This window comes from Quercus lobata, chromosome 8 (assembly GCF_001633185.2).
Source record: "Quercus lobata isolate SW786 chromosome 8, ValleyOak3.0 Primary Assembly, whole genome shotgun sequence".
NCBI lineage: Eukaryota > Viridiplantae > Streptophyta > Magnoliopsida > Fagales > Fagaceae > Quercus > Quercus lobata.
The window spans coordinates 62,534,823-62,558,258 of record NC_044911.1 but is presented as its reverse complement, the minus strand read 5'-3'; the positions used below and the strand labels follow the sequence as shown (position 1 = coordinate 62,558,258).

Here is a 23,436-nt window from a genome sequence, read left to right as displayed (position 1 = left end):
ATCCGAAGGAAGTGCAGAAGCTCACTGGCATGATTGCGGCACTAAACCGGTTCATATCACGATCGGCGGACCGCTGTCGGCCTTTCTACCTCCTGATAAACAAATGGAAAGGGTTCGAATGGTCGGAGGATTGCGTTCAGGCTTTCCAGCAGCTGAAGGACTACCTGTCCCGACCACCCATCATGTCCAGCCCTGAGGCAGATGAGGTGCTGTTTGCATATATCGCTGTAGCTCCGCATGCCGTAAGCTTGGTACTGATACGTGACGACAATGGGGTGCAGCGACCGGTTTACTATGTGAGCAAATCATTACATGAGGCCGAGGTGCGGTACCTACCTTTAGAGAAGGCAATTTTGGCGATAGTACACGCGACCCGGAAGCTTCCTCACTACTTTCAGGCGCATACGGTCATCGTTTTGAATCAGCTTCCCCTTCGAGCAGTGCTTCGAAGCGCTAACTACACCGGAAGGATCGCCATGTGGAGTGCACTTTTGGGGGCCTTTGATATTAAATACATGCCCCGATCCTCCGTCAAAGGACAGGTCCTCGCAGACTTGGTGGCGGAGTTTGCCGAGCCCTCTGTAGAAACAACAACTGAGGAGAAAGACACGGATGGAAAAGCGGTTGGTTCGATTTCAACAAGGACCAGGCACTGGAAGGTTTACGTCGACGGCGCGGCCAACCAAAGAGGGTCCGGAATGGGGATAGTTTTAATATCCCCAGACGGTGCTGCTATTGAAAAATCACTGAGGCTCGGATTCTCGGCTACCAACAATGAAGCCGAATACGAAGCCTTACTCCAGGGAATGACGATGGTTCAAAGGCTGGGCGGAAAAGTAATAGAAGCATTCTCGGACTCCAGGCTGGTGGTCGGACAAGTGATGGGTGAGCTGGAAGCTCGAGACGCTAGGATGCAGGAGTACATGGGGCAGGTTAAGAGGCTGCAAGCGAACTTTGAATCCTTCAATCTGACGCACATTTCCAGGAGTGCAAACACCCACGCGGATTCGCTGGCCACCCTCGCTACGTCTTCGGCACATAACCTGTCGCGGATGATCCTGGTCGAAGATTTAGCCCAGGCGAGTCCTATTAGCAGAAGCCCAGCCGGAGTCCATCAGATCAGAAAGAGTCACAGCTGGATGGACCCCATAAAGAACTTCCTTCAAAACGACGTCCTGCCAGAGGAGAAATTGGAAGCCGAGAAGATACGTAGGAATGCTCCTCGGTTCTGGCTATCAGAAGACCACAAACTATATCGGCGCTCCTACTCTGGACCGTACCTGCTCTGCGTGCATCCAGAAGAATCCGAATCTCTACTTGAAGAGTTACATGAGGGAATTTGTGGAAGTCACACCGGAGGAAGGTCGTTAGCACACAGGGCACTTACCCAAGGGTATTGGTGGCCGAACATGCAGAGAGAGGCCCAAGAATACGCTAAGAAGTGCGACCAGTGCCAAAGATTCGCGCCGAATATTCACCAACCCGGAGGGGTTCTCAACCCCCTCTCTAGTCCATGGCCGTTCGCGCAATGGGGCCTTGATCTGGTCGGACCCTTCCCCAAAGCCGCGGGGAACAAGCGATACATAATAGTAGGAACTGATTACTTCACTAAATGGGTGGAAGCTGAACCCTTGGCCAATATTAGGGACGTGGACGCCCAAAAATTTATCTAGAAGAACATAATCACTCGCTTCGGGACCCCGCGCGTACTCATTTCCGACAATGGGCTGCAGTTCGACAGTAAGAACTTTAGGGAGTATTGCCAGGAGTTCGGAATCATTAACCGCTATTCCACCCCCGCTTACCCTCAAAGAAATGGGTAGGTCGAAGCCGTGAACAAGGTCATAGTGAGCGGACTAAAGAAAAGGCTGGATGAGGCCAAGGGGAGATGGGTAGAAGAACTCCCCCACGTCTTATGGACCTATCGGACAACGCCGCGCCGATCGACCGGTGAGACTCCCTTCTCAATGACTTATGGGGCTGAGGCCGTGCTCCCCATCGAGAACAACTTTCCCACATTAAGGTCTAAATCGTTTACCCCAAGCAATAACGATAAGTTATTAGAATATAGTCTGGACTTAACCGAAGAAAGAAGGGAAAAAGCTATGATTCATATGGCCTATTATCACCAGAAGCTGAGACAAGGGTATGATGCTAACGTCAAACTGCGGCCCCTGGGTTCAGGTGATCTCGTGATGAGGAAGGTTCTTGGGAGCGTAAAAAACCCCTCTTGGGGCAAGTTGGGACCCAATTGGGAGGGGTCATACCGTGTCACATCTGTGGTCGGAATTGGCGCCTATTACCTAGAAGATTTAGATGAAAAAGCTGTACCTTGACCATGGAATGTAAATAACCTCAGAAGATATTGTTATTAATGAGAATGGTTTGGCATACATTTTCTTTCATGAATGTCCGCTGCTTGCTGTTCTACAAACGACTACTCATAGTTTTAAACAGAACCCAAGTCCTGCATGGCTCCTCGGACCACAGACTTGGGGGAAATTATTACTCATGACGATTCTTATAAGTTTTAAACAGAACCTAGTTCTGCATGGCTCCACGGACCACAGACTAAGGGGAAATTAATACTTAAAACAACTGCTCATAGTTTTAAACAGAACCCAAGTCCTGCATGGCTCCTCGGACCACAGACTTGGGGGAAATTATTACTCATGACGATTCTTATAAGTTTTAAACAGAACCTAGTTCTGCATGGCTCCACGGACCACAGACTAAGGGGAAATTAATACTTAAAACAACTACTCATAGTTTTAAACAGAACCCAAGTCCTGCATGGCTCCTCGGACCACAGACTTGGGGGAAATTATTACTCATGACGATTCTTATAAGTCTTAAACAGAACCTAGTTCTGCATGGCTCCACGGACCACAGACTAAGGGGAAATTAATACTTAAAACAACTACTCATAGTTTTAAACAGAACCCAAGTCCTGCATGGCTCCTCGGACCACAGACTTGGGGGAAATTATTACTCATGACGATTCTTATAAGTTTTAAACAGAACCTAGTTCTGCATGGCTCCACGGACCACAGACTGAGGGGAAATTATTACTCATGACGATTCTTATAAGTTTTAAACAGAACCTAGTTCTGCATGGCTCCACGGACCACAGACTAAGGGGAAATTAATACTTAAAACAACTACTCATAGTCTTAAACAGAACCCAAGTCCTGCATGGCTCCTCGGACCACAGACTTGGGGGAAATTATTACTCATGATAGGTTGGGTGATAATTACTTAAAGGAAATCATCCTAGCGCGGGCGCGCAGTTTGGCGCCATCGCAACCCACAAGTGCACAGCCCAAAAACCCATTTTTCTTTTTGTTGCCATTTACATATATATGCATCGTTGCAAGTGTTTAAATAACAGCGTTACTGACATACATTTGTAGTAAGCAAAACAAGCACTTTATATTAGTATTAGTATTCCGAGTACATCAAAAAGAGAGGTCCTCACAAAAGAATGAAAAATTAGGACGGCTCTCATTTAAAAAAAAAAGGGGGGGCTAAGCCTTAGTAGGGGGATCTTCTGCTTGCTCGGGTTGGGGGGGTGGAACCTCGATGGAAGAGTCCGCGGCAGGATCCTTCGCCATATCAGGCACAGGGGCGGCTTCAGGCTCCATCAGTTCCTGCTCGGAGATCGCTTGGGCACCCTCAGGACGTTCTCGGATCTCTGGAGGATAGAAGATGCTTTCGGGCTGTCTCAACGCCGAATCGGCAAGAACTCCTGCAGCATCAAGGGCGCGCACCCATGAGATGCTGCAATACTCCCGGCATACCTCAGGGATCTCCTCGGATAGCCTGGCCTCCGTCTCTTCGGCACCGAGCTGGCGAGCAGCATTCTTCTCAGCCTCTGTAGCCTCTCGGATCAGCTGGGCCTCCTCCCTGGCCCGCCGCAGCTCGTCCTCGACTTTTTGCAGAGCGACCTTGAGGTCTTGCACTGCCTGCTTCTCGGTGGCGAGGTTAAGCTAGGTCGTGAACAGCTCCTTGCGTTGGTCCTCTGCCTGGGTCTCGGCACTCTTCAAACCAGACTCTGCAGATTTGCACCGGTTCTCCGAGTCCTTGAACTTGTTCATGAGCTCAGCATGATCATGCTTGAGAGACCCCAATGCTTTCTCCATCTCCGTCCGAGCTTGGCTCTCGACCTCAACTCGGCTGTTGTTACTGCAACAAAATTCCTCAGCCACAAATACCTGCTGAGTAATCTACAGACGAAACAGGAATGCTTTAATCTAACAAGGTCAAATAAACCAATGAAACAGTGAAAGGATTGCTTACCATTGCGAGATCCCTTTTCAGGGATAGGAAGAGCTCGGGCTGAGAGAACCGCCTATAAGCCTCCATATCTCGGGGAAGGAGCAGGGGTTGCTCTAAGGCCTCGGCCACGTACCCTGCCCGGCCTCGGTTGTACTCACGAACCGAGGTATTGTAGGGGATGGCAACCCCATCCAGCTCCAACTTGGGGCTCCATGTACGCGGAGCAGCGCGCACCTCAACGGTGTCCTCCTCGTCCCGCCTCTCCGAAGAACTGCCCCGTCTGCTCCTTGGAGCACGAGTGGTTTTCTGCTGTTTGGTCGGCTGGGCAACCACTTCACCCTCCTCGGGGATGTCAGCCGGCCTCTTCTTCTTTAAGTCCGGATTAACCTTAAGGCCAGGCTCGGAAATGCCCTGAGGGACCACAGGGGGAAGGGTTTTGACTTTCGAGGGGGAGGGCCCTTTCGATGACTGACCTTTCCCTCGGGAGGCCATCAGTTCCTTCAAGGATTTTCCCTTTCCTGCCATGGGCTGTCTCTCTTCGTCCGAAGTATCGTCTGAGCAGATAACAATGGAAGGAACACCTGCTGCAGAATGTCGATCCCGCTCTCCTTCAGGATCGGAAAGTTCCACCAAGGAGGTCTGCTGAACTTCCTCCTCAAAGTGAAACTCGTCTATCTCGTCCTCAAGGAAAAGACGAGATGATTCAGCCTCCTCTTCAGCCTGAACAGCAACACCAGGCTCGATCGACGGAGGTAGCTGCTCGGCCAGGTAGGGATCTCTAACACCGGGCAACACAACTGGTGGCAGATCATGGTCGGCTAAGAACCCGTCCCGGGACACGTCAATCCTAGCCAACCTCGGACTACCAGCCCTTATGGCGTGACCGATAGCCTGGAAAGCGCTGCTCAGAGGTTGATAGCCCAAAACTAGATGGGCAGCACGCAACTGCCCGTCCTCGGAAATGTAGATCTCCGACCTAAGAAGGTAGTTCAACGCTGGCACGTTCACAAAGTTTATCCGAGGAGCAACGTGAACCTTATCTGCAAACAACCAAGAAAAATAGGGTCAGTTCCCAAAATCTTCCAATAACAGGGAAAGCAAAATATATATATATATATATATATATATATAATAACCCCCCAATACTAAATCCTTCCCCAAACGCCGCACCTGGGTTTCCTGCCCGAGTTGGACAGTGAAAACCGTCAAACCACTCCCCAGAAGCAATAAGGAAGTCATTCTTCACAGTCTTATTGGATATTGGGAGACAAGAAATCAACCTAACGTCCTCGTTCCGGGACTTAAGATAGTACCCATCCTCCCCGATGCGGTGACATTCATACAGATGAACCACATCATGCCAGGTGAGGCCTAGATTCATCCGCTCGTTTAAGACATCTACACAGTCTAGTATCTTGAACATATTCGGGGCACACTGATATGGCGTCAACCTATGGTTGAACAGGTAGTCCCTTGTAATCCTACGCATGGGAAGTGTCATCCCTCCCTCTATGAAAACGATCATGGGGATAACGACCTCCCCCAGACCTCTATCTGTCAATACTCCTTCAAGAGGACAGTACTGCAGCCCAACCCCCGGGGGAATGTGGTATTTAGCCCTAAAGGCCTCCATGGCGGCTGGAGTTTTTATTAATTTCTGAAATCTACCCATCTGAACTGAACTGAGGAAACGAAAGTAAAGACTGAGAAGAAAAGTAGAGTCCGAGGATAGAATTGAAACGGCAAGATGAACGAAACGTACCGATACCTTCACTAAACGCTCAAGGGATCGCCTGGAAATCTTTTTTGGGGCAAAACGCTTCACAGAAACGGCAAAACGGAGTAACGGACGCAGACGTTCGTGTATCTCTGGGATTCGCTGGAGTTCTCTGGAGTCCTTGGAGGTTTAGGAAACGTAGATAAAAAAGTAACTGAACCCCTCTGACGTCTTATATAGACGAGAGGAGAGAGAAAAGATCACTCCTGCCTAAAAATACGAAAAAAAATGATGGCCGTTCGATCCGCGCCACACCGTTGGATGAAGGGAACATAACGCCTCCAGAAGTTAATGGCCGCGCCTCGTAAATTGTAGCGCGTCAAAAGTAGCGGTTCGCACGCGCGCCTCAACGACTCTCCCTACTTCCATCTTTCCACTGACATCAAAACCCCGCTTTTTCTCCTCGGAAGGAGATAAAAACCGGAGTTTTGAGGGGCTATTGTGGGGCCCGGCCCAAATATGATGGGCTATTCCAGATTCAGGCCCGTCCGAGGAGCGTCCTGTCTGAAGAAAAACCACGTGTGAAGCGCTGCTCAATCCCAATGACGTCACGGAAACCTGTCCGAGGAGTAACTCATCCTCGGACATCACGAAGCCCAAACAGAAAACTCTCTCCACTCACTCCCGTTCATCCTCCCCACATATAAAATGAATAAAATCCCAAAATATCTGACAAAGGCTACCACCACATTAATTGCGCCCCAACCACCCTCTTGGCCGCATTAATGAGGAAAAGACCCCTGAACAGTACCGCCTTGGCCTCTGCAACTCACAAAGGGAGGGATGGGGGCGGCTGATGGGACAGATGCTCAAGTAGATGCTTGGATGATCAACAAGTGTAAGGTGGAGATGATAGGAGAAGAACTATATAATGTAAAAAAGTCCCTCAGAGAAGGGGACGGGAAAAATTGTAGTGAGAGCAAAAAGGAATAGAATCAGGGAGGAGAGTTCATTTCTGGTGCTTCCATTCTCGGTGTCAATATTATCCATGCATTAGACCGAATAGGTTCACTGAGGCCAAGTTCTTAGACCCATTCTCTACAAATACATATTGTGGGTTGTGCTTTGGGCCAAGGCCTAACCAATAGAGTTTGGGCCAAAAAAATTGTGCAACCACAGTTAACTATAAAGATTTTTCATAAAATCTTGAATTTTATTTTTATCCTTAAATATATTTCCAACTTTAAGCACCTTTTAAAGATCTTTAGCCATCTTTAGCCAATATTGACAATTTCTATTACTAAAAAAAAAAAAAAAAGGTTGGGAGAAAGTTATTAAAAAAAAGTTTTAAGAATCTTTTTTTTTTTTTTTTTTATTATTTATAGAAAATCTTACTCATTTCTGGTAGTGCATTGAATTGAGGGCCAATAATACCCGTTTCAGTTATCGTGGTCCTTTTAGTTTTCAAAAGGAAGCTTCGTCTTAGAGATAGACACAATTAGAGAGAGAGAGAGAGAGAGAGAGAACGATTATGGCGAAATATCTGTACTGTAGTTTTCAAGTGCTTGGTTCTTTTTATTATCTTCCCTCTTCCAGAAATCACTCTTCACTGTTTCACTTAGGTACTCTTTCTCTCTGGCACGCCAACTAGTTTGACTGATTGGTTAGCTTCTATTCTTTGTTTATTGTTTTATTGCTGGGTGACTTGTGGAGCTTGTCCGTAGAAGCATTTGCTCAAGCAAAATAAAGGGTTAGTCTCTTCTTTTTCTTTTTCTTTTTTCATTGGACCAATATGATCACATCAAAGGAAAGTTTTTTAACAATCTGATCAGCTGAGAGTCACTTACCCAACAAAGATCAGCTCAATTTTTCAAGGACCCAGTTGATAAATTTGTGTTTTTTTGTATGATAATGGCTGATCAGATGGTTAAAAATCGAATCTTTCTTATTGGGTTATTTTAAATGGTCTCTGCATTATTTGATCTGTGGTGTAACTGTGATAGACAAAGAAATTGAGATGTGGTACTGATAGCTTTTAGCATGGTAAAAGAAGCTGCATGTAAGTTATGACTTTATTCAGATGTTTTAGTTATTTTGAGTACTTATTATGATTAAGACTGTATGACTCAAATGAGGCTGGTGTTTGATTGAGTTTGATCTTTGTTATTATAGGTGGTCCTTCTATGATCCAGAACAGATGTGGAGATTTGTATGTGCATACTATTACTACTTGTGCCGGTGATTGTTGATTAAAGTTAGAAATCATGTCTGCATATGCGCATCAAATGGAGCGGGAGTACTCCGCCCAGAATCTCTCCAGTAGAGAAAATACTGGTGTGTGATACCTATGTCTCGCTTGTCTTTTTTTACTTTTATATTTGGGTAGAACAATTGATTTATGCGATTTGGTGGTTGTTAGGATGGTATACAAGTAGGTTTCAACTCATTTGGCTAGTAGGATTGTGTTATTGTTATTGTCAAATGTTATGCTTTGAAAGTTCTTTAACCAAGGACCTAAGACCTTACTCAACCCTATTAAATTTGTTTACAAATTTGAAATTTGTATGAAACATATGAACCATTGTTGTAAAGTGAGATTATGGAATTTATTCTGTCGTTTGACTGGATTTTATGAATATAACCTTTGCTTATCTGATGCCTGCATTGGCCGGCTATTGGTAAGCTATTGACGTTTTATGATTGAGGTCAGATTATGTTTCAGTAACATTTGTGGATTAACTTTGATAATCTTCCAACCCCATTCCCTTTCATTAGGCACAGAGGTGGGAAGCCATTATGAGTCAGGGTTCTACATGACATCTTTTGCTGCAACAATCTTCATTGGTGCACTTGTAGCTGTTGGGATTTTATTAATTACTTTGCTGATTGCATTAACTGTAATGTTGCAATCTTGTCAAAGTAAGAGTTCAGGAGTTGTTGAAGTTCAGAAAACAAGTGATGATTACAATGGTTGCAAGGCTTTTGCTCTGTATGCAGAGCTCAACAGCTTGCAAGCAGATGAATTCCTTTCATTTTGCAGGATTCCTGCTATTCAGTATATTAGAGCAGGTCAATATGCAAGGGATTTGAATTCTACCATGTGGCTGGTTCAGAATTATTTCAGTAGCATTACACCTCAAAATGATGGTCTTGATGTTGTATTGATCGACATAGATGACATTCTTACCTCAAATCCTCACCAAACCATTCTAATAATGCACAGGTAATTTTCCTTATAGCTTTTCACTCATCTTTTTGTGTATTTTCTCCATTTCATGTCAAAGTTTTGATTGGGTTTTATATGTTAGATCTCTGACTCTGCTCAGAGTTCTTTGACATGTTATTGTTGTCTTGAATGGGCAAGTTGGTTTCCTAAGGTTTCCGTTCATGTCAGTCATAAGTCTCCTAAAGAAAGACGTCTTTCGTTGGTTGTTTTTTTTTTTAATGTATATTTCTTATACGTCCCTGATGCAGGGAGCATTAAAACCAAATTCATTTAAGATTTGTTAGTCACCTTCCTTATGTTTTTACTTTGATTGAAATGGTTTTTCATACTATTGCCAAAGTTTTTTTAAGGGAGAATATGTACTCTGGAAAATGGAAATAGTAAATCAACTTATTTAAATTCGATGTGCATTTCCATTGCCATCCTCATTTTACGTCTTCGAGTAAAATCTAAGACATAAATTTTGGGACTAAGGCTTTGTTTGTTTGGTTGTTGTTGTCGTAGAGTAAAATCTCCAAAACAGCCCTCCACCACAAGGCAGGTCAAATTTATATCGTCCATCTATGTGTCATTATCCTAGAAAATAAATATTAAAAAAGAAGAAGAAAAAAGTCCTTTCTTCTGCTGAAATTAGTTTGACACTCCAGTGTACAAGTTCAAATATTTCATTACACCAAATTTCGATTAACTCCTAGTCTAGCAAATTGTATGCAATGCCTTTCCAATCTTCATTTACCATTGCTATATATCACTTGAGACGAAAATGATTGCCTGGAACAGATTTGATCAGTTTGGTTGTAGTGATTGTGTCGAAGAGGCTAAGCATCTGAAGCACCTACTTATCCTTAGATTATACATGAAACTTCAAGCTAGTGGGTGGCCTTTAATTTTGTTGACAAGAAAGTCTGCGAGAGAACAAAATGCCACTGTAGAGCATCTTATTTCTACAGGATTCAGTGGTTGGGTGTCATTGATAATGAGGTATTATTATTATGTTCCTTTGTTTAAACCCTATATGTGAAATTGCTAATTACCTGCTTTAAAAAAAATAAAGAATGTTTTTCTGCTCATTATGTCCCACAAACAATAATTTTTCTGTTTCTAATTTTTATTGTCATCTGGTAATTGTTGTCATATAGTCTTCTTTCTACAATGCTATGAATTTCCACGTGATGTTGTGCTGCATTATGTGTAGTTTTGAGGAGTCAATACTTAATTTTAAAGTAAACTGGCTGTTTTGAGCAATATCTAAGCGTTAGAGCTGCACCCTTTTGGTTTCTTTTGGAAGCCTTGTGGATTTGGTGCTTGCAACACTCTTATAATCTTATTCCAATGTGTTTTCAGAGGATATTCATAGGTTTGATTTATTTAGTTGTTGAGTTACTTGAGTATATGATATGATCATAAAAATTTGAAAGACCTTGGAGTCTCCCATATGCTATGTGAGATTTATGACACGAGAAGATTTGAACCCATAATTTAGTAGTAGCTGCAGATGTATCTCCAATGGATTATACCTATAAAATATCCTCAGTCTGCTTCGATAAACATCTATCTTTCTGCTTAGTTGAGTGTACAGTAGCTTGTAATTGTATTTCATATTTGATGCCACCTATGCTGTGAGTTTAAATGGTCAGCACTTGTGCAGGTCAGACGATGAAGTGCATATGGATAGCTGTGATTACTTTTCAAGACGAAGGGCAGTAATGCAAAAAGATGGCTTCCGTATAACAGGTGTTATAAGCAGCCATTTCGATGCTTTAACAGGCCCATATTTAGGAAAGCATGTTTTTAAGCTTCCAAATGCTATATATTACGACTTTGAGCATCAAATTGAGAGCACATATAGACCAAAAAAATAGGTCATGTCTAAAGGTGGAACCATTAGTTTGTTCTTGTATTGATTATTGTGACTGTAAAAAAAAACATTATTGTCAAAATTTTGTTAATATTTGTTCACATTTTTTGTGTGTATCAGTTTATAAGAAACATGTCAAAATGTTCTAGCTGTGCTGCTCAAACACTTCTTTTTCTTTTTTTTCACTATTTATTTGTGTCCCCGTTTATAAGAAAAGTGTCAAAACTGTAAGCTTTTCAAACACTTGGCAGATAATCCATTTGGTCTATTTCAGTCCACTTAGGTTCATTTGGTCCATTTTGAACACTTGGCAGATAATCCTTTTGGTCTATTTTAGTCCACTTAAGTTCATTTGGTCCATTTTGAACTAATTGATAATCCATTTGGTCTATTTTAGTCCACTTAGATTCATTTGGTCCATTGTGATCTAACTGAGTCTTAAATTGATTCTCTTTGTAGGTAGCTTTTTTAGTCTTGGGCTCAAAAGTTTTTTTTTTTTTTTTCTCCTTAATTTTTGGATTGAAGTATGAAATTTTACCCTATTTGGCTAAACTCTTTAGTTTTTGGCTAAAAAATACAAACAAAATAGACATTAGAAATTATAGATATGGACTCTAAAAAAGAAATAAAAATAATAAATATTCAAAAGATTGCCTTAAAATTCAAGTTTCAATAATGTGGGACATTATACTAATATTTGAAAAGAAAAGAAAAAATGTTACAATTCTAAACTTATATAATAATTTACATTTTTAAAATATAAAAAATGCTAGCAACCCCACTTGCTACGCAGGCACGTATTTATTTATTTTCAACTTGAATAGAGTAGAAATTAACTTACAATCTGGTCCAGGAAGTCTGAAATCTCAACTTAAAGTGCACAATTGTGCTAACTTATGGACTATGCCAATAAAAACGACGGTAAGTCAGTAACAGTAAGATAGAGGTGACCACCTAAATAATTTGTAAGCAAATTAAAGAAAATGATCTGACAACCAGTCCTTATAAGTCTATAAAAACCACCACTTTAATTGCTAGTCATATGCAAAAACTACCTATAGCTGTACCAAGAAAAGGAGAGATCAAAACAATTCAGCATTCTATTTCAAAGGTGGATCAAGTGATTGCAGGCGCTGCAACCATGCAATCCTTACATTAGGCTTCTTCAGTTGAAGAAAAACTTCCCTGTAGTCCTTCTTCAAGAATATATCTAATGCAAACAAGTAGAGGTCACTTCCTTGTACCACTTCCTCCATCCCATCAAGACAGTCAATGCACTCCCCAATACTATAAGTGGGTTTGACTTGTGTAGATGGAACCATTTCCATTCTTTTCTGCATCATTACAGCACCTCTTAATTCAACAGCATCACAAAGAAGCTCAGTTTTCTTATCTGGCTTCAGTATGTCTGGTTCTTTGTTGTGTAAGAGAGATTTTTTTGAAGCATACTTGTACTTCTTACGTTGACTAGCACGCTTACTTTCTCCAGGAACTGTTATTTCATTGAAAATGGTCTCCAGTTTGTCAGCAAGCTCAAGTTCCTTAAAACGAAATTGTGCAGCTTCTGGGTTTTCCTGTAATAAATCCATTCCACTATTAAAAATCCAAAATCCATGCAGAACCTCCCTAAGTTTTCCAATTAAATAGAAACATCTATTGTTCATTCATTCAACATACCTGTAAATAACTTTCCCAATCTGCTTCACTTGCACCAAATTTATTGGTGTTTGGATCCCATTTCATACTACCAGTGCCAATTAGCTTAGACCAGACTTTCCAGTGTTCCTTAGTGACATCCCAATGATTCTTTAGCTGTATTCTATCAAAACTCAGACCAGTCTTTTTCTGAAAGGATTCATTAATATTCCTCCAACCCTCCCTATTAAAATGTGTTTGAGGTTTATTCCCCTGTAATGTCTGTTCTAGACATAAATCAATGAATATTTTGTGCATTGCAGGCATCCAAGTTGCTTTCGCCTTTCGAGGTGATGAACTAGACATGCTTTGTTCACTAGCCATTGGTGTGCCATGTGTGTACTGAACCATAACAGCACTCCTCGATTCATCATCACATGAATTGTCATTCTTCCCCTTTGGCATTGTTGTCCTCTGCACTTTTCTAAGCAAACGGGAGGAGGTCGAACTACCATTGTGCCTCTTACGGCCAGTAGAAGCTTCTGTGTCAGCAGCATTTATTGTTCCATCAAAGATAATTTCCAATTTTTCAGTGAACTGGAGTTCCTTAAATCTAAATTGTGCAGCTTCTGGGTTTGCCTATGACAAAATCACTATGTTATCACAAAAATTACCTACATGAAGAACATTTTTAAATTTTCACCAAAATAGCATTATCTACTGTAAAATCAGTTACCATACCTCTATATATTTGTCCCAGTCCTCTTTGCTAGCACCAAATGTCTTGGTTTCTGGATCCCATTTCATACTACTATCACCAATTAGCTTAACCCAGACTTTCCATTGTTCCTTGGTAAAACTCCAGTGATTCTTTATTTGTTTATTATCGTACCTAAAACCAGTCTTTTCATAAAATGATTCGACGATATTATTCCAACCCTCCTTATTAAAATGTGTCCCAGGTTTATTCCCCTTTAATGTCTGTTCAAGACATAGATCAATATATGTTTCGTGGTGGGCAGGCGTCCACACAGCAGGCATCCAAGTTGACATCCCTTCTTCAATTGCAATCTTCTGGTAGTCTTCACATGCATGATAGAATAAAAAGACAAGTTATATTGTTATAAGAAAAAACACTTAAGGGAAATGAGACAGAGAAGCTGGGCTAGAGGCAGTGGCACATACAAACTATCACTGTGATCCATAATCTGAGGCAGAAAGCATATAATCAATTGTCCAAACCCCACCCCCCCCCCCCCCCCCCCCCCACCCCTTTTTTCCTATCTTTCAAAGTAGATCCAAGATATAGTTAAACACTAGTGAAATTTTAAATAAATAAATAAAGGAAAAAAATAATGTTGAACTGAATAAGAAGTAATGGAGACAGATTGTACCACTGTTTACAAGAACTATCAGAGTTCCACAGCTAATAACCCAAAAGAATATCTTTGAGGAAGGATTTGATAAAGTGAAAGGGAAGTAAAAGTTGGTAATCTTGAGTTTCTTACCATATCCTTGTAGTAGTCTAAAATAAAATTAAGGATAAAGTTTTCCTTCAAATTGGATAAGAGGAATCTCCTATAAGCTATAACTCACCATCCACATGTATTCTAATCACATAACTCATTAAGTCATTTAAACCAATCACATAATTATTAAATATGCCATTTGATTAAAGCAAACGCATATGATCATTTGAATTGCCAGGTACTAGGTTGAACAAATTTTCTCCCAAATAAGTTTCGAGAAAAATTCTGTCATAAAATTAGCCAACTTTTCCAATAAATATTGAGTGCTAAGAGGAAAATATCACCAAATGGCTATCCTAGCAAACAACTATAGATATGTTCTTCCAAGTGGGGTACATAGGTACAATTGGAAACTCTAAAGTTTACATTTGGATTCAATTCAACCTCATTTTTGGACCAATGCAACAAAAAATTTCAAGCATACTCATACCCCAAAGCAAAGCGTATAAGTGAGAGATTGAGGAACCCAATAAACTATTTTTTACAATCTGTCAATCTTCCTCATTTGTTTTCACATATACACAAAAATGACTCTATGAGAGTGTGTGAGTGAAACAATAATCTCTATGAATTTAGAATAGAAAGATATTAATCAATAGCAGGGAACAAACAGAATCTTTTTTTCCAAAGAGATTTTTCCCAGTTCTCAAATTAAGCTATATAAATAGATAAGTAATCATTTTCTACAATTATCCTCAATTGTTTCACATATATACAAAAATGTCTCCATGAGTTTGTGAACGAAACAACAATCTCTACGAATTTAGAACAAAATGATATTATAGGATCAATAATAAGGACAAACATAATCTTTTTTTTTCAAGAGATTTTGCCCAGTTCTCAAATTAAGCTATGTAAATAGATAAGTAATCATTTTCTACAATTTTCCTCATTTGCTTTCACATACATACAAAAATGCCTCAATGAGAATGTTAAAAATTGAAAAGTTGTTTCATATGAATCAATAGGTGGGGAAAAAAAAAAATTCTTTAAAAAAGCCTTTGCCCAGTTCTCAAATTTAAGCTATATAAAATTATAAATAGATAAGCAATCATTTTCTACAATTTTCATCATTTGTTTACACATACAAGTGTGTGTGTGTGTGTGAAACATTAATCTCTATGAATTGTGTGTGTATGAAACAATAACCTCTATGAATTTATAACAGAAGAATATCATAAACTGAAAAGTTGTGTGTTTACGTATCAATAGTTGATAAAAACTGAATCCTTTTCTAAGTGAGCTTTTGCCCAGTTCTCAAATTAAGCTATATAAATAAATGGACAAGTAATCAGAAACCCTTTTGCAGAGGAATAAAATACCTGCATTCAAAAGGGTCGCATTTGTTTGGCAGTCTCTCAGTATTAAACGTGAAAACAGAGAGAGCTCCTTCTTCTTCTTCTTCCTTCCTTTTTTTTTTTTTTTTTTTTTTTTTTTTTTTTTTTTTTTTTTTCTTCTTCCTAATTGGGACCTAAGCTTTCCCGTTTGTTTAGAAAACGACCATCTCCATTTGTCATTGGTTTTATTTTCGCCAGAGTCATTAATATTACTTATTAATATTCTTTGGTGAAATAAAAATTTTAAAAGATAACTATAAATTAAAGTCTTGATATTAAAATTCTTTTTTCTTTTAATGTAGAGAGGGAAAATGTTTTTTTTTTAGAAATATTTTAATTTTTTTGGAAAAATATTTTCTGAAAAAATTATTTATTTTCTTATATTAGGTTGTAATCCTAGAAATTAGTAAAACAACATTTTATTTTTTGACTCTTATGATAGATTATTAATTAATTTTGTAATTTAAAATAATGATTTAAACACAAATTCTCAATCACTAAAAACAAATCCCAAATAGTGGGATGGCAATGCGTTGGGCTTGAATATGGGTTTTCCTATTCAACCCAATCCTAGTAGTTCGGGTTTGGAAGTTCTTTAAATGGCTTTGGATTCAAATTTTTAAACCCATTAAGGTTTGTGAATTATTTTAAGTTTTAATCCACAATCGACCATATAATTAATTTAAATCACTAAAATACCTCTATGTTTAATTTCTTTACACAATAAAGTAAAGTTTATAGATATATAATATAAGTGTACTGTGTACCTTTCTTTCTCTCTTCATGTTACTTAATTTAGTATAAAAGTGCTTATTAATACTTAAAATTGTTAATAACATTTTAGATGTTTATAGTTTTAAGTTTAATTACACTTGGTTTGAGGTTTGACTCGTTTGATCCAACTCAAACTCTTCAACACCCTCCAACTCTTCCAACAAATTGACAAGCTCTGTATCCAAACTTGGTCTACCAATACCAATTCTTGCCACTATTTTTTTTCTTTCTTTCTGGTTTTGGGACAAGAAATTTCAAAAAGAAAAAATAATTTCAATACATTATCAACAACCCAAAAAAAAAAAATCATAAAAAAAGGCTCACAATTACAATACCAACACAAAACCATACGTGTACACAAATCTTTCAGCATACTACAATTGTTCTGAAATTGCAAACAAACACCTTTAATTAGCATCAAACTCATGGACTGTTTGAGAAGGAAGTTTAGGAGCTAGACTGACACTCTGACAGTGACCTTGAAGACTCCTGTAAGAGCATTCAATAGCTCCTCTACTTCTGTTTCATCACTGGCTCACTAAATTACTTATAAAGGGCACATAGTTGGTCTCAGATTTGAGACATATATAACATTTTACTAATGGCAAAGTTCCTTCTAGTCACCATGATGGAAATTTTGCAGCTCACAAACTAGCAATTTGGGCAGAAAACTACAAATAGGGAGCTTCCCATTTTTATGAGTGTTAATGGTTGTATGCACCTCATGCTCATAGCTTTCATTTCAATCTGATCTTTAGGATTTACTATTCCCAATATAAGCATGCAATAACAGTTGAAGCCTGGATATTTGGAATTTTGGATTACCATAATTGATTTGTTGAAATGCTAATCACACACACACACACTTATCAAATCAAATATCACATGTATTAGAACAAATGTGCCAGAGACCAAATATTAGACAGAACCATTCAAATCTTTGGGTAGCCATATACACTTAACAAATCATTAACAAACCTTTTTTCTGTGAAACATAAACCTGTATTTTCATTGAATTCTTTTTATCAAACACTTTACCCCTAAAACCAAATTCTGATTATAGACACGAAGAATTGTCTCATCTTTACAAGAATCAGCATCAAGAAAATGCAATCGATTTTTGTACTATACTTTTCACTACTACTGCAAAAGCCAAAGCAAGAAAGCAAAGAGCAAGAAAGACACAACTCTCACGAAACCAGTTTGGTGATTGATGATACCATTGCACCCACACCCAGAGAACTCGATCTTGTACTTCTTGGTCATATTCGGATACAGAATCCCCCAATTCCGATCATTCCTTAGCTTCACTTCCTTGTCAAACAGCTCGTATATATACACCTCCGCCACTCCTTCCTTCCTCAGCGGCGTGCCGGTCCCCGATCTCAAATGCTCCACAAGGTTCTTCAGATACATCTCGGCGTAAGCCGGATTAGCCTCGACCTCGCTCGTGTCGGCGCCGGAGCTCGGCCACCCCGTCTCGACCACGACCACCGGAATATTCTCGTAGCCGGCGACGGCCATGGCGCTAACCACCGAGTCCACCATCATGTCGAAGAGGTTCCGGTACCGGACGCCGGTGATCAAGTCGTCGCGGAAGTTGAACGGATGGTCCTGGAACAGGGCGAAGCCGATCGGGATCTCGGAGTTGAGCCTGTAGAGCTTGTAAGGGTAGATGTTGATCAGGAACGAGGAGTTGGTGTCGCGCAAGAACTGGAGCAGTGGCTTGATGAAGCTCTCGGAGGCTGGGGGTTGAAACTCGGAGGAGGAAGGCGGGAACGGAGTGGAGATGATGTTGACGAAAGAGAAGGTGGTGGAGACGGAGATGCGGTGGATGCCGAGGTCGCGGAGGGCGAGGTGGACGTTTCGGACGGCGGGGAGGAGGCAGGAGAAGAGGCCTGGGGAGGAGTAGTATTCGTCGAGGAAGTCGTGGCCGACGGAGATGGTGGTGATTTTGGCGCGAGGGTAGAAGGGGACGACGTGGAGGTAGAGCCAGCGGAGCGCGACGGAGCGGTTGGCGGAGATGGGAGGGATCAGGGAGTTGGGGATTGTGAGGAGGAGAGAGGTGTTTGTGTAGGTGAAGGCGCGGGTGAGAGTAGGGTCTGGGTTGAGGATGCGGAGGGAGGTGAGTTTGAGAGTGGAGAGGGCGGCGGAGATTTGGTCCGGCGGCGGTGGTTTGGTGGTGGTGGCGGCGGTGGAGTATGTGACGCCGAGTTGGGTTGGGAGTGAGGTAGTTAGTTGGAGTAGGGAGAGAGTGAGAGTGATGAAGAAAGAGAGAGAAGGCATCGTCATCGTGTTTTCTTGAGCGAGAGAGAGAGAGAGAGAGAGAGTGGTTTGTTGGGAAATGGGATTTGAAATTTGGAGGGAGTTATGTTCGTTTTGGCAGTTAAGATGGGGGGTGCGTATTGCGCACACTACTACCGCTACGGGTTGGTTGGTTGGTTTCTGTTGCGACTGTCACGTTGGCATTTTAGGATTGGAATCTTTGATTTGATGCATGGATTTGTATATTTGGTATTGGTGGGTTGGATTGGACTTCCAATTTTATCACGACCCTGATGCAAAAGGTCCGAAGTCCGAACCCGATATTTGACAGGAAAAAAGAGTAATTCACACAAGATACTCTCATACTATAAGAAGTTTAATTTATTTATTGCCTTAACTGCATTACTAGTTGTTCTCTACAAAGAGAAAAGCACAAAGACAAGCTGGTTGATAAGAATGGAAGAAAAAATAATCAAGAAGTACATATGCATCAATTGTCATGATAGAAGATAGAAATAAAAGAAGTTAGTTAACGAGTGTCTTCATGTCTTGCGGTATTTGATAAGAAAATATATAATGCAATTTGCTGTAGTAATCTTTTTAAGCTTTTATGGAACACACTTGTTACTCTTTTATCTCGATCTCATACAAAAGTAACAATACTTTGGTATATTTAATGCAACATTAATGGGTGCATGTTAACAAATGGCAGAAAAGAAAATAAAAATATTAGGTACTTGGTATTTTGGCATTTTACATTTATTTTATGTCATGTATGTGGCATGAGCCAATACATTGCTTTTTATAAAAATTCACCTAACTTCTAGCATTCTTATCTTATGTAATGACCTAAAAAGAGGTCTTGCAATTCATGGAATCTCACATCGTCTAGGGAAATATATAGAGATATGCTTATAAGGAGTGATCTTCCTTTAATATGTAAAGGCATTTTCCTCCACAAATGTATACTTTGAGGGAGAACAAAACCGTGAGGAGCATGGGCTCCAAAGTGAACAATATCTACAATAGGATTCTTGTTGTCATTAATGTGATGTAAAGAAACTGCACAAACCATTATAAATTTTTTTTTAAAATAAAAAAGTTTCCATCTCCTTCCTCTTTTCCCTTGCAAAGTTTCATATTTTTTAATAATCTATTTAGATTGAGGAGGAGAGAAAGGGAGTAAAGTAAAATTAGCCAAAAATTAGTCTCTCTTGCTCTCCCTCTCTCCCCCTCAATCCAAACAAATCTTAGAGATCAAGTTGCTGAGTGTATCATGAAATGTTGTACTTGTATTTTTCAATGTATTTGGGATCCTATGTTACTTGTGGCCACACGTTAAATCGCTGTCAGCAGTGGAAGTGAAACATGAGAGTCACCACTAGATTACTTGGCGGAGTAGGGTTTTTAGTTTTTACGATCAGATTTGCGGGTTTGTATCGCCTTGCAGTTTGCCCAATCTGTTTGAGTATCTTCTTGTATTTCTTTAATTGGCGGTACTCATGCTATTTGTGTCTTCTTGTTTTGTTTCTGCTTTAGTAATACATGTAAAATGTACAAGGGCATACGTTTGAGATATGTCTAAGACCAATTAAAATATCGCAAGTTATATTAATGCTTACAATTACATGTACATGGTTCCCAAAATGATTAATTTACATCAATTGCACATAAACATTCCAATGAACATTGACAAGAATTCATTTCGTAGGACTCAAGATTCCTTTCCATATGATCATTGAACGACCTGCGTCACATTTTCACAGATTAATTAGACAGAAGATAGTAGATAAGGTATTAAAATTGGACATAGGGGCAGTATGAGAAAAAAGTATTAGAAAGATTGGAAAGAAATGGAACTCAAAGACTACATCCCCACCCACTCACACATACACACAAAGCTGCATAGGTGCAACTTGAATAGCTTGTTTTCCAAATATCACTGACAGCCAGACATTTGGACCAAGTAACTCACGAAATGGAATGGCAAGCTCAGTAAGTTCTCAATGGCTTTGAACCCTGTGATGACAACTGCACTGCAATTGTCACAAACGTGCAGTAATAAAGAGCATGGTTTTTACCGTTGCTGCGCCTCTTCCACTTAAAGATGACTCAAGATTTGCCAAGTTTGGATCGTCCTTGTGCTTGCCCCAGGCTGCTTCAAATTGCATACCTTTGCATCTAGGGGTTCAGGAAGAATGATAAAAGAACAAATCAAAGATCAAGAAAGGAATTATGTAAAACTCCTCAATTATCATGGAAATCATAACACAACCCTTACTGCTGGAGTAAGATCAGTATCTGAAGAATATGCATTCTAACTTCTTCACGAGCCCTTTTCATTGCAGCCTCTTTATACAAAATCATGAGTTCGTCAACCAACCTGACACCATATTTGCAGAATTGTGAACACGTCATAAAATCCAGAAACCAATCTCTCTCAAGATTCAATTCCCTTTGCCAATAAACCCTGATTATACCACAATCTATACTTATTTGGGGAAAATATATATATCAAACTAAAACCCACATACATATCCTTAAACACTTCCCCAATCCCAAGCCTTTAAACCACAACTTTTCAGACTCCAAAATGCACTACATAAGCAGGCATAGGCTGGTATCCAAACCTATTGTATGCCAGGAAGGTTTTGAAGCAGAACTGAAGTATGAGACTTAAAAATATACTTCCTATTCAAGGTCAAAGCAACTAAGGCCACATTTGGAAGGAAGTTCACAATGGACTAACTTCTAATGGTCACTTACATGACCATTAACTGCCATCTAGAAACAATTGTTGACTGTAGTGCCTTCCTAAACATCCTTAAGGGGAAAATCAGTCATTAAACGCCACATTCTTTACTTGTACAAATAATGGGTTGGAAGAAAGAAAAAACACAAAATTTTGAATTTTGAAGGACCAGTGCAATGACATGAGATTGAACAAACAATCACTTATTAAGTTATAAAAACAACAAAGCAGCAGTGAGCATCCCACAGAAGTGCAATTAAAAATCGTGTTTATGGCATTTGAAATGTCTTCTTTTTTTTCTTTTTCTTTTTTTTTTCTTCTTCTTCTTTTGCTGGATTGTTTGAAATGAATTAAGTTCCTTTCATAAGGCAAGTTTCATTCTTATTCTAAACACTTGTTCAGTAAAATCAAGCAAAGATCTCAAAATCATCAGCTCATTCTATTTGCTATTATAGTGTTTTGTACAGTCAAATGCATGCAAGATAACAGAAGGAATGATGTTCCAGGGCACTTCAAAAGGCTGCCTAACTGAAAAAACTATCAGATGATAAAGCATAATTACCTAGTAATTTACCTTCCAACATATGGTGTGTTCCTTATCCACGTTAACTTTAAAATAGTCTGGATCCGTTCCAGAACCTGCACATAATTAAAGAATTATAGAAGTAGACAAATAGTATATTTGTTACTACATCAAACAAAAATCAGCTACAGAAATAGCGCTGAGTTTGCCCTATACTTACATGGATAATTACATGTTTAATTAGGTTATGCAAGAAATGCCTGGATTGTTACTGGTAGTGTTGAAAAGAACTTACAAAAGGACCTTTGCTCCATGAAACATATTTATCTTATTAAAGACAAGTATGATGCAAAGCTTACTTATAAATTTTTTTTTTTTAAGTGTGATGCAATGCATATAGTATCTGAGATGCTGAAGGTCAAATGACAACTACAAAGTGAGAAAACAGAGGGAAAAAAGAAACTTTTGCTAGGTAGTTAATCACTAGGCTATTGCAAAGTCAAGTTCATTTTTTAATATGATATACTATCTCTTCCTATAGTAAGACGGAGAATGAAACATAGACCTGAGAATTTCTATCTCCATAATTTATGCAGTAAATGTATACATTGAAAATGGTCAAAATGCTACCTAGCAGAGGTGGTAAAACCTCATAATTGCGTTTCAGGAAAGAAAGGATTCCCAAAGCCATCTTCAAGGAAACACGGTGGAATCAGTAAGTGTCAAAAGAAAAGAAATTATTCTCACCAGTAGAACAGTCTCATCATCATCAGCATGCATCCACTTAAGAATAAGGGGAAATATACGCCTAAAATGTGCTAATAACACAAGACCAACAGCACTCAAAAGTGGATCGATATATTTGAGCCATGCAACACGGCGCTCCTTGTCCCTTGGTTGCCGCTCCAAGTGACTTAACATCTCATTTAACATCCTTTCAAACCTAACAACAAATACATGATAATGAGCAAACACAAATTTCCATAAGTTCCAATATATGATAATAAGCACACTCCAATTAATCAATAATCCATATCCAAATTCTAAAGGAAAATGCCAACGTGGCAGCTAGCATCCACCTGAACACTTAACCGCATAGGATCCAATTCTCTCCTCACTACAAGAGTCGCAACAGGAACCAACCAACCCATAGTGGTAGAGCGCAATATGCCCCCTCTAACTACCAAAACGACCTTAACTCTCTCTCTCCCTCCCTCAAGAAAACATCATGCCTTCTCTCTCTTTGTTCTTCACTCTCACTCTCTCCCTCTCCTCCTCCTCCAACTAAAAACCTCACTCCCAACCACACTCGGCGTCACATACTCCACCGCCACTGCCACTGCCACCACCACATACTCCATCAAATTTCAATTAACATCCAATATATGATAATAAGCACACGCTAATTAATCAATAGTCCATTTCCAAATCCTTTATCAGAAACATAGCAATGATTTAAGTAGCATAAATAACATTCTTTCCATTTCAAAAGGAACCTACAAAAGAACAAAAACAATTGTCGATAACTAAAAGAACACAGAC

At 39.8% G+C, this 23,436-nt stretch overlaps 4 protein-coding genes across 8 annotated transcripts; 1 reads left to right on the top strand and 3 right to left on the bottom strand.

Moving 5' to 3' along the window:
* Window positions 1-7,455: 7,455 nt before the first annotated feature.
* On the top strand, window positions 7,456-11,212 carry LOC115955093 (uncharacterized protein At2g39920). Of its 2 annotated transcripts, XM_031073144.1 has the most exons (6): window positions 7,457-7,745; window positions 7,999-8,054; window positions 8,168-8,329; window positions 8,771-9,218; window positions 10,002-10,202; window positions 10,870-11,212. In XM_031073144.1, the coding sequence occupies exons 3-6, from the start codon at window positions 8,260-8,262 to the stop codon at window positions 11,081-11,083; spliced, it is 933 nt and encodes a 310-aa protein (XP_030929004.1). In that variant the 5' UTR covers window positions 7,457-7,745; window positions 7,999-8,054; window positions 8,168-8,259; the 3' UTR covers window positions 11,084-11,212. The 2 variants fall into 2 exon arrangements, with proteins under 2 accessions (XP_030929005.1, XP_030929004.1); XM_031073145.1 differs by lacking the exon at window positions 7,999-8,054 and having other exon boundaries at window positions 7,456-7,745.
* Window positions 11,213-11,846: 634 nt separating this feature from the next.
* On the bottom strand, window positions 11,847-15,639 carry LOC115955091 (L10-interacting MYB domain-containing protein). The gene is made up of 4 exons (XM_031073142.1): window positions 15,566-15,639; window positions 13,456-13,796; window positions 12,757-13,353; window positions 11,847-12,653 (listed from the first exon to the last, which is right to left on the bottom strand). Exons 2-4 carry the CDS (start codon window positions 13,765-13,767, stop codon window positions 12,180-12,182), a joined length of 1,383 nt encoding a protein of 460 aa, XP_030929002.1. The 5' UTR covers window positions 13,768-13,796; window positions 15,566-15,639; the 3' UTR covers window positions 11,847-12,179.
* A 1,557-nt stretch (window positions 15,640-17,196) lies between these two features.
* LOC115958522 (glucan endo-1,3-beta-glucosidase 2) lies at window positions 17,197-18,816 on the bottom strand. The gene has a single exon (XM_031076933.1). The coding sequence runs from the start codon at window positions 18,644-18,646 to the stop codon at window positions 17,495-17,497; it is 1,152 nt and encodes a 383-aa protein (XP_030932793.1). The 5' UTR covers window positions 18,647-18,816; the 3' UTR covers window positions 17,197-17,494.
* Window positions 18,817-20,197: 1,381 nt separating this feature from the next.
* On the bottom strand, window positions 20,198-23,190 carry LOC115954954 (uncharacterized protein At2g39910). 4 transcript variants are annotated; one of them, XR_004083987.1, is made up of 6 exons: window positions 22,974-23,190; window positions 22,642-22,837; window positions 21,934-22,010; window positions 20,901-21,002; window positions 20,701-20,800; window positions 20,198-20,366 (listed from the first exon to the last, which is right to left on the bottom strand). XR_004083987.1 is itself a non-coding variant. In XM_031072968.1 (6 exons), exons 2-6 carry the CDS (start codon window positions 22,825-22,827, stop codon window positions 20,355-20,357), a joined length of 465 nt encoding a protein of 154 aa, XP_030928828.1. In that variant the 5' UTR covers window positions 22,828-22,837; window positions 22,974-23,190; the 3' UTR covers window positions 20,198-20,354. The 4 variants fall into 4 exon arrangements, 2 of the variants coding, with proteins under 2 accessions (XP_030928828.1, XP_030928827.1); XR_004083986.1 differs by having other exon boundaries at window positions 20,595-20,800; window positions 21,946-22,010; XM_031072968.1 differs by having other exon boundaries at window positions 21,946-22,010.
* Window positions 23,191-23,436: the final 246 nt, after the last annotated feature.

Bases quoted from the DNA above. Each gene is read 5' to 3' on its own strand.
- LOC115955093 (XM_031073145.1), top strand. From the start codon at position 8,260: ATGTCTGCATATGCGCATCAAATGGAGCGGGAGTACTCCGCCCAGAAT. The intron at 8,330-8,770 runs GTGTGTGATACC...CCCTTTCATTAG, and splicing joins CTCCAGTAGAGAAAATACTG to GCACAGAGGTGGGAAGCCAT. The intron at 9,219-10,001 runs GTAATTTTCCTT...TGCCTGGAACAG, and splicing joins ACCATTCTAATAATGCACAG to ATTTGATCAGTTTGGTTGTA.
- LOC115955091 (XM_031073142.1), bottom strand. From the start codon at position 13,767: ATGTCAACTTGGATGCCTGCTGTGTGGACGCCTGCCCACCACGAAACA. The intron at 13,354-13,455 runs GTATGGTAACTG...ATTTTGTCATAG, and splicing joins ACTGGGACAAATATATAGAG to GCAAACCCAGAAGCTGCACA. The intron at 12,654-12,756 runs GTATGTTGAATG...GATTTATTACAG, and splicing joins ATTGGGAAAGTTATTTACAG to GAAAACCCAGAAGCTGCACA.
- LOC115958522 (XM_031076933.1), bottom strand. From the start codon at position 18,646: ATGACGATGCCTTCTCTCTCTTTCTTCATCACTCTCACTCTCTCCCTA.
- LOC115954954 (XM_031072967.1), bottom strand. From the start codon at position 22,827: ATGTTAAATGAGATGTTAAGTCACTTGGAGCGGCAACCAAGGGACAAG. The intron at 22,011-22,641 runs GTGAGAATAATT...AATTATGTGCAG, and splicing joins ATGATGAGACTGTTCTACTG to GTTCTGGAACGGATCCAGAC. The intron at 20,801-20,900 runs GTAAGGGTTGTG...CTGAACCCCTAG, and splicing joins ATACTGATCTTACTCCAGCA to ATGCAAAGGTATGCAATTTG.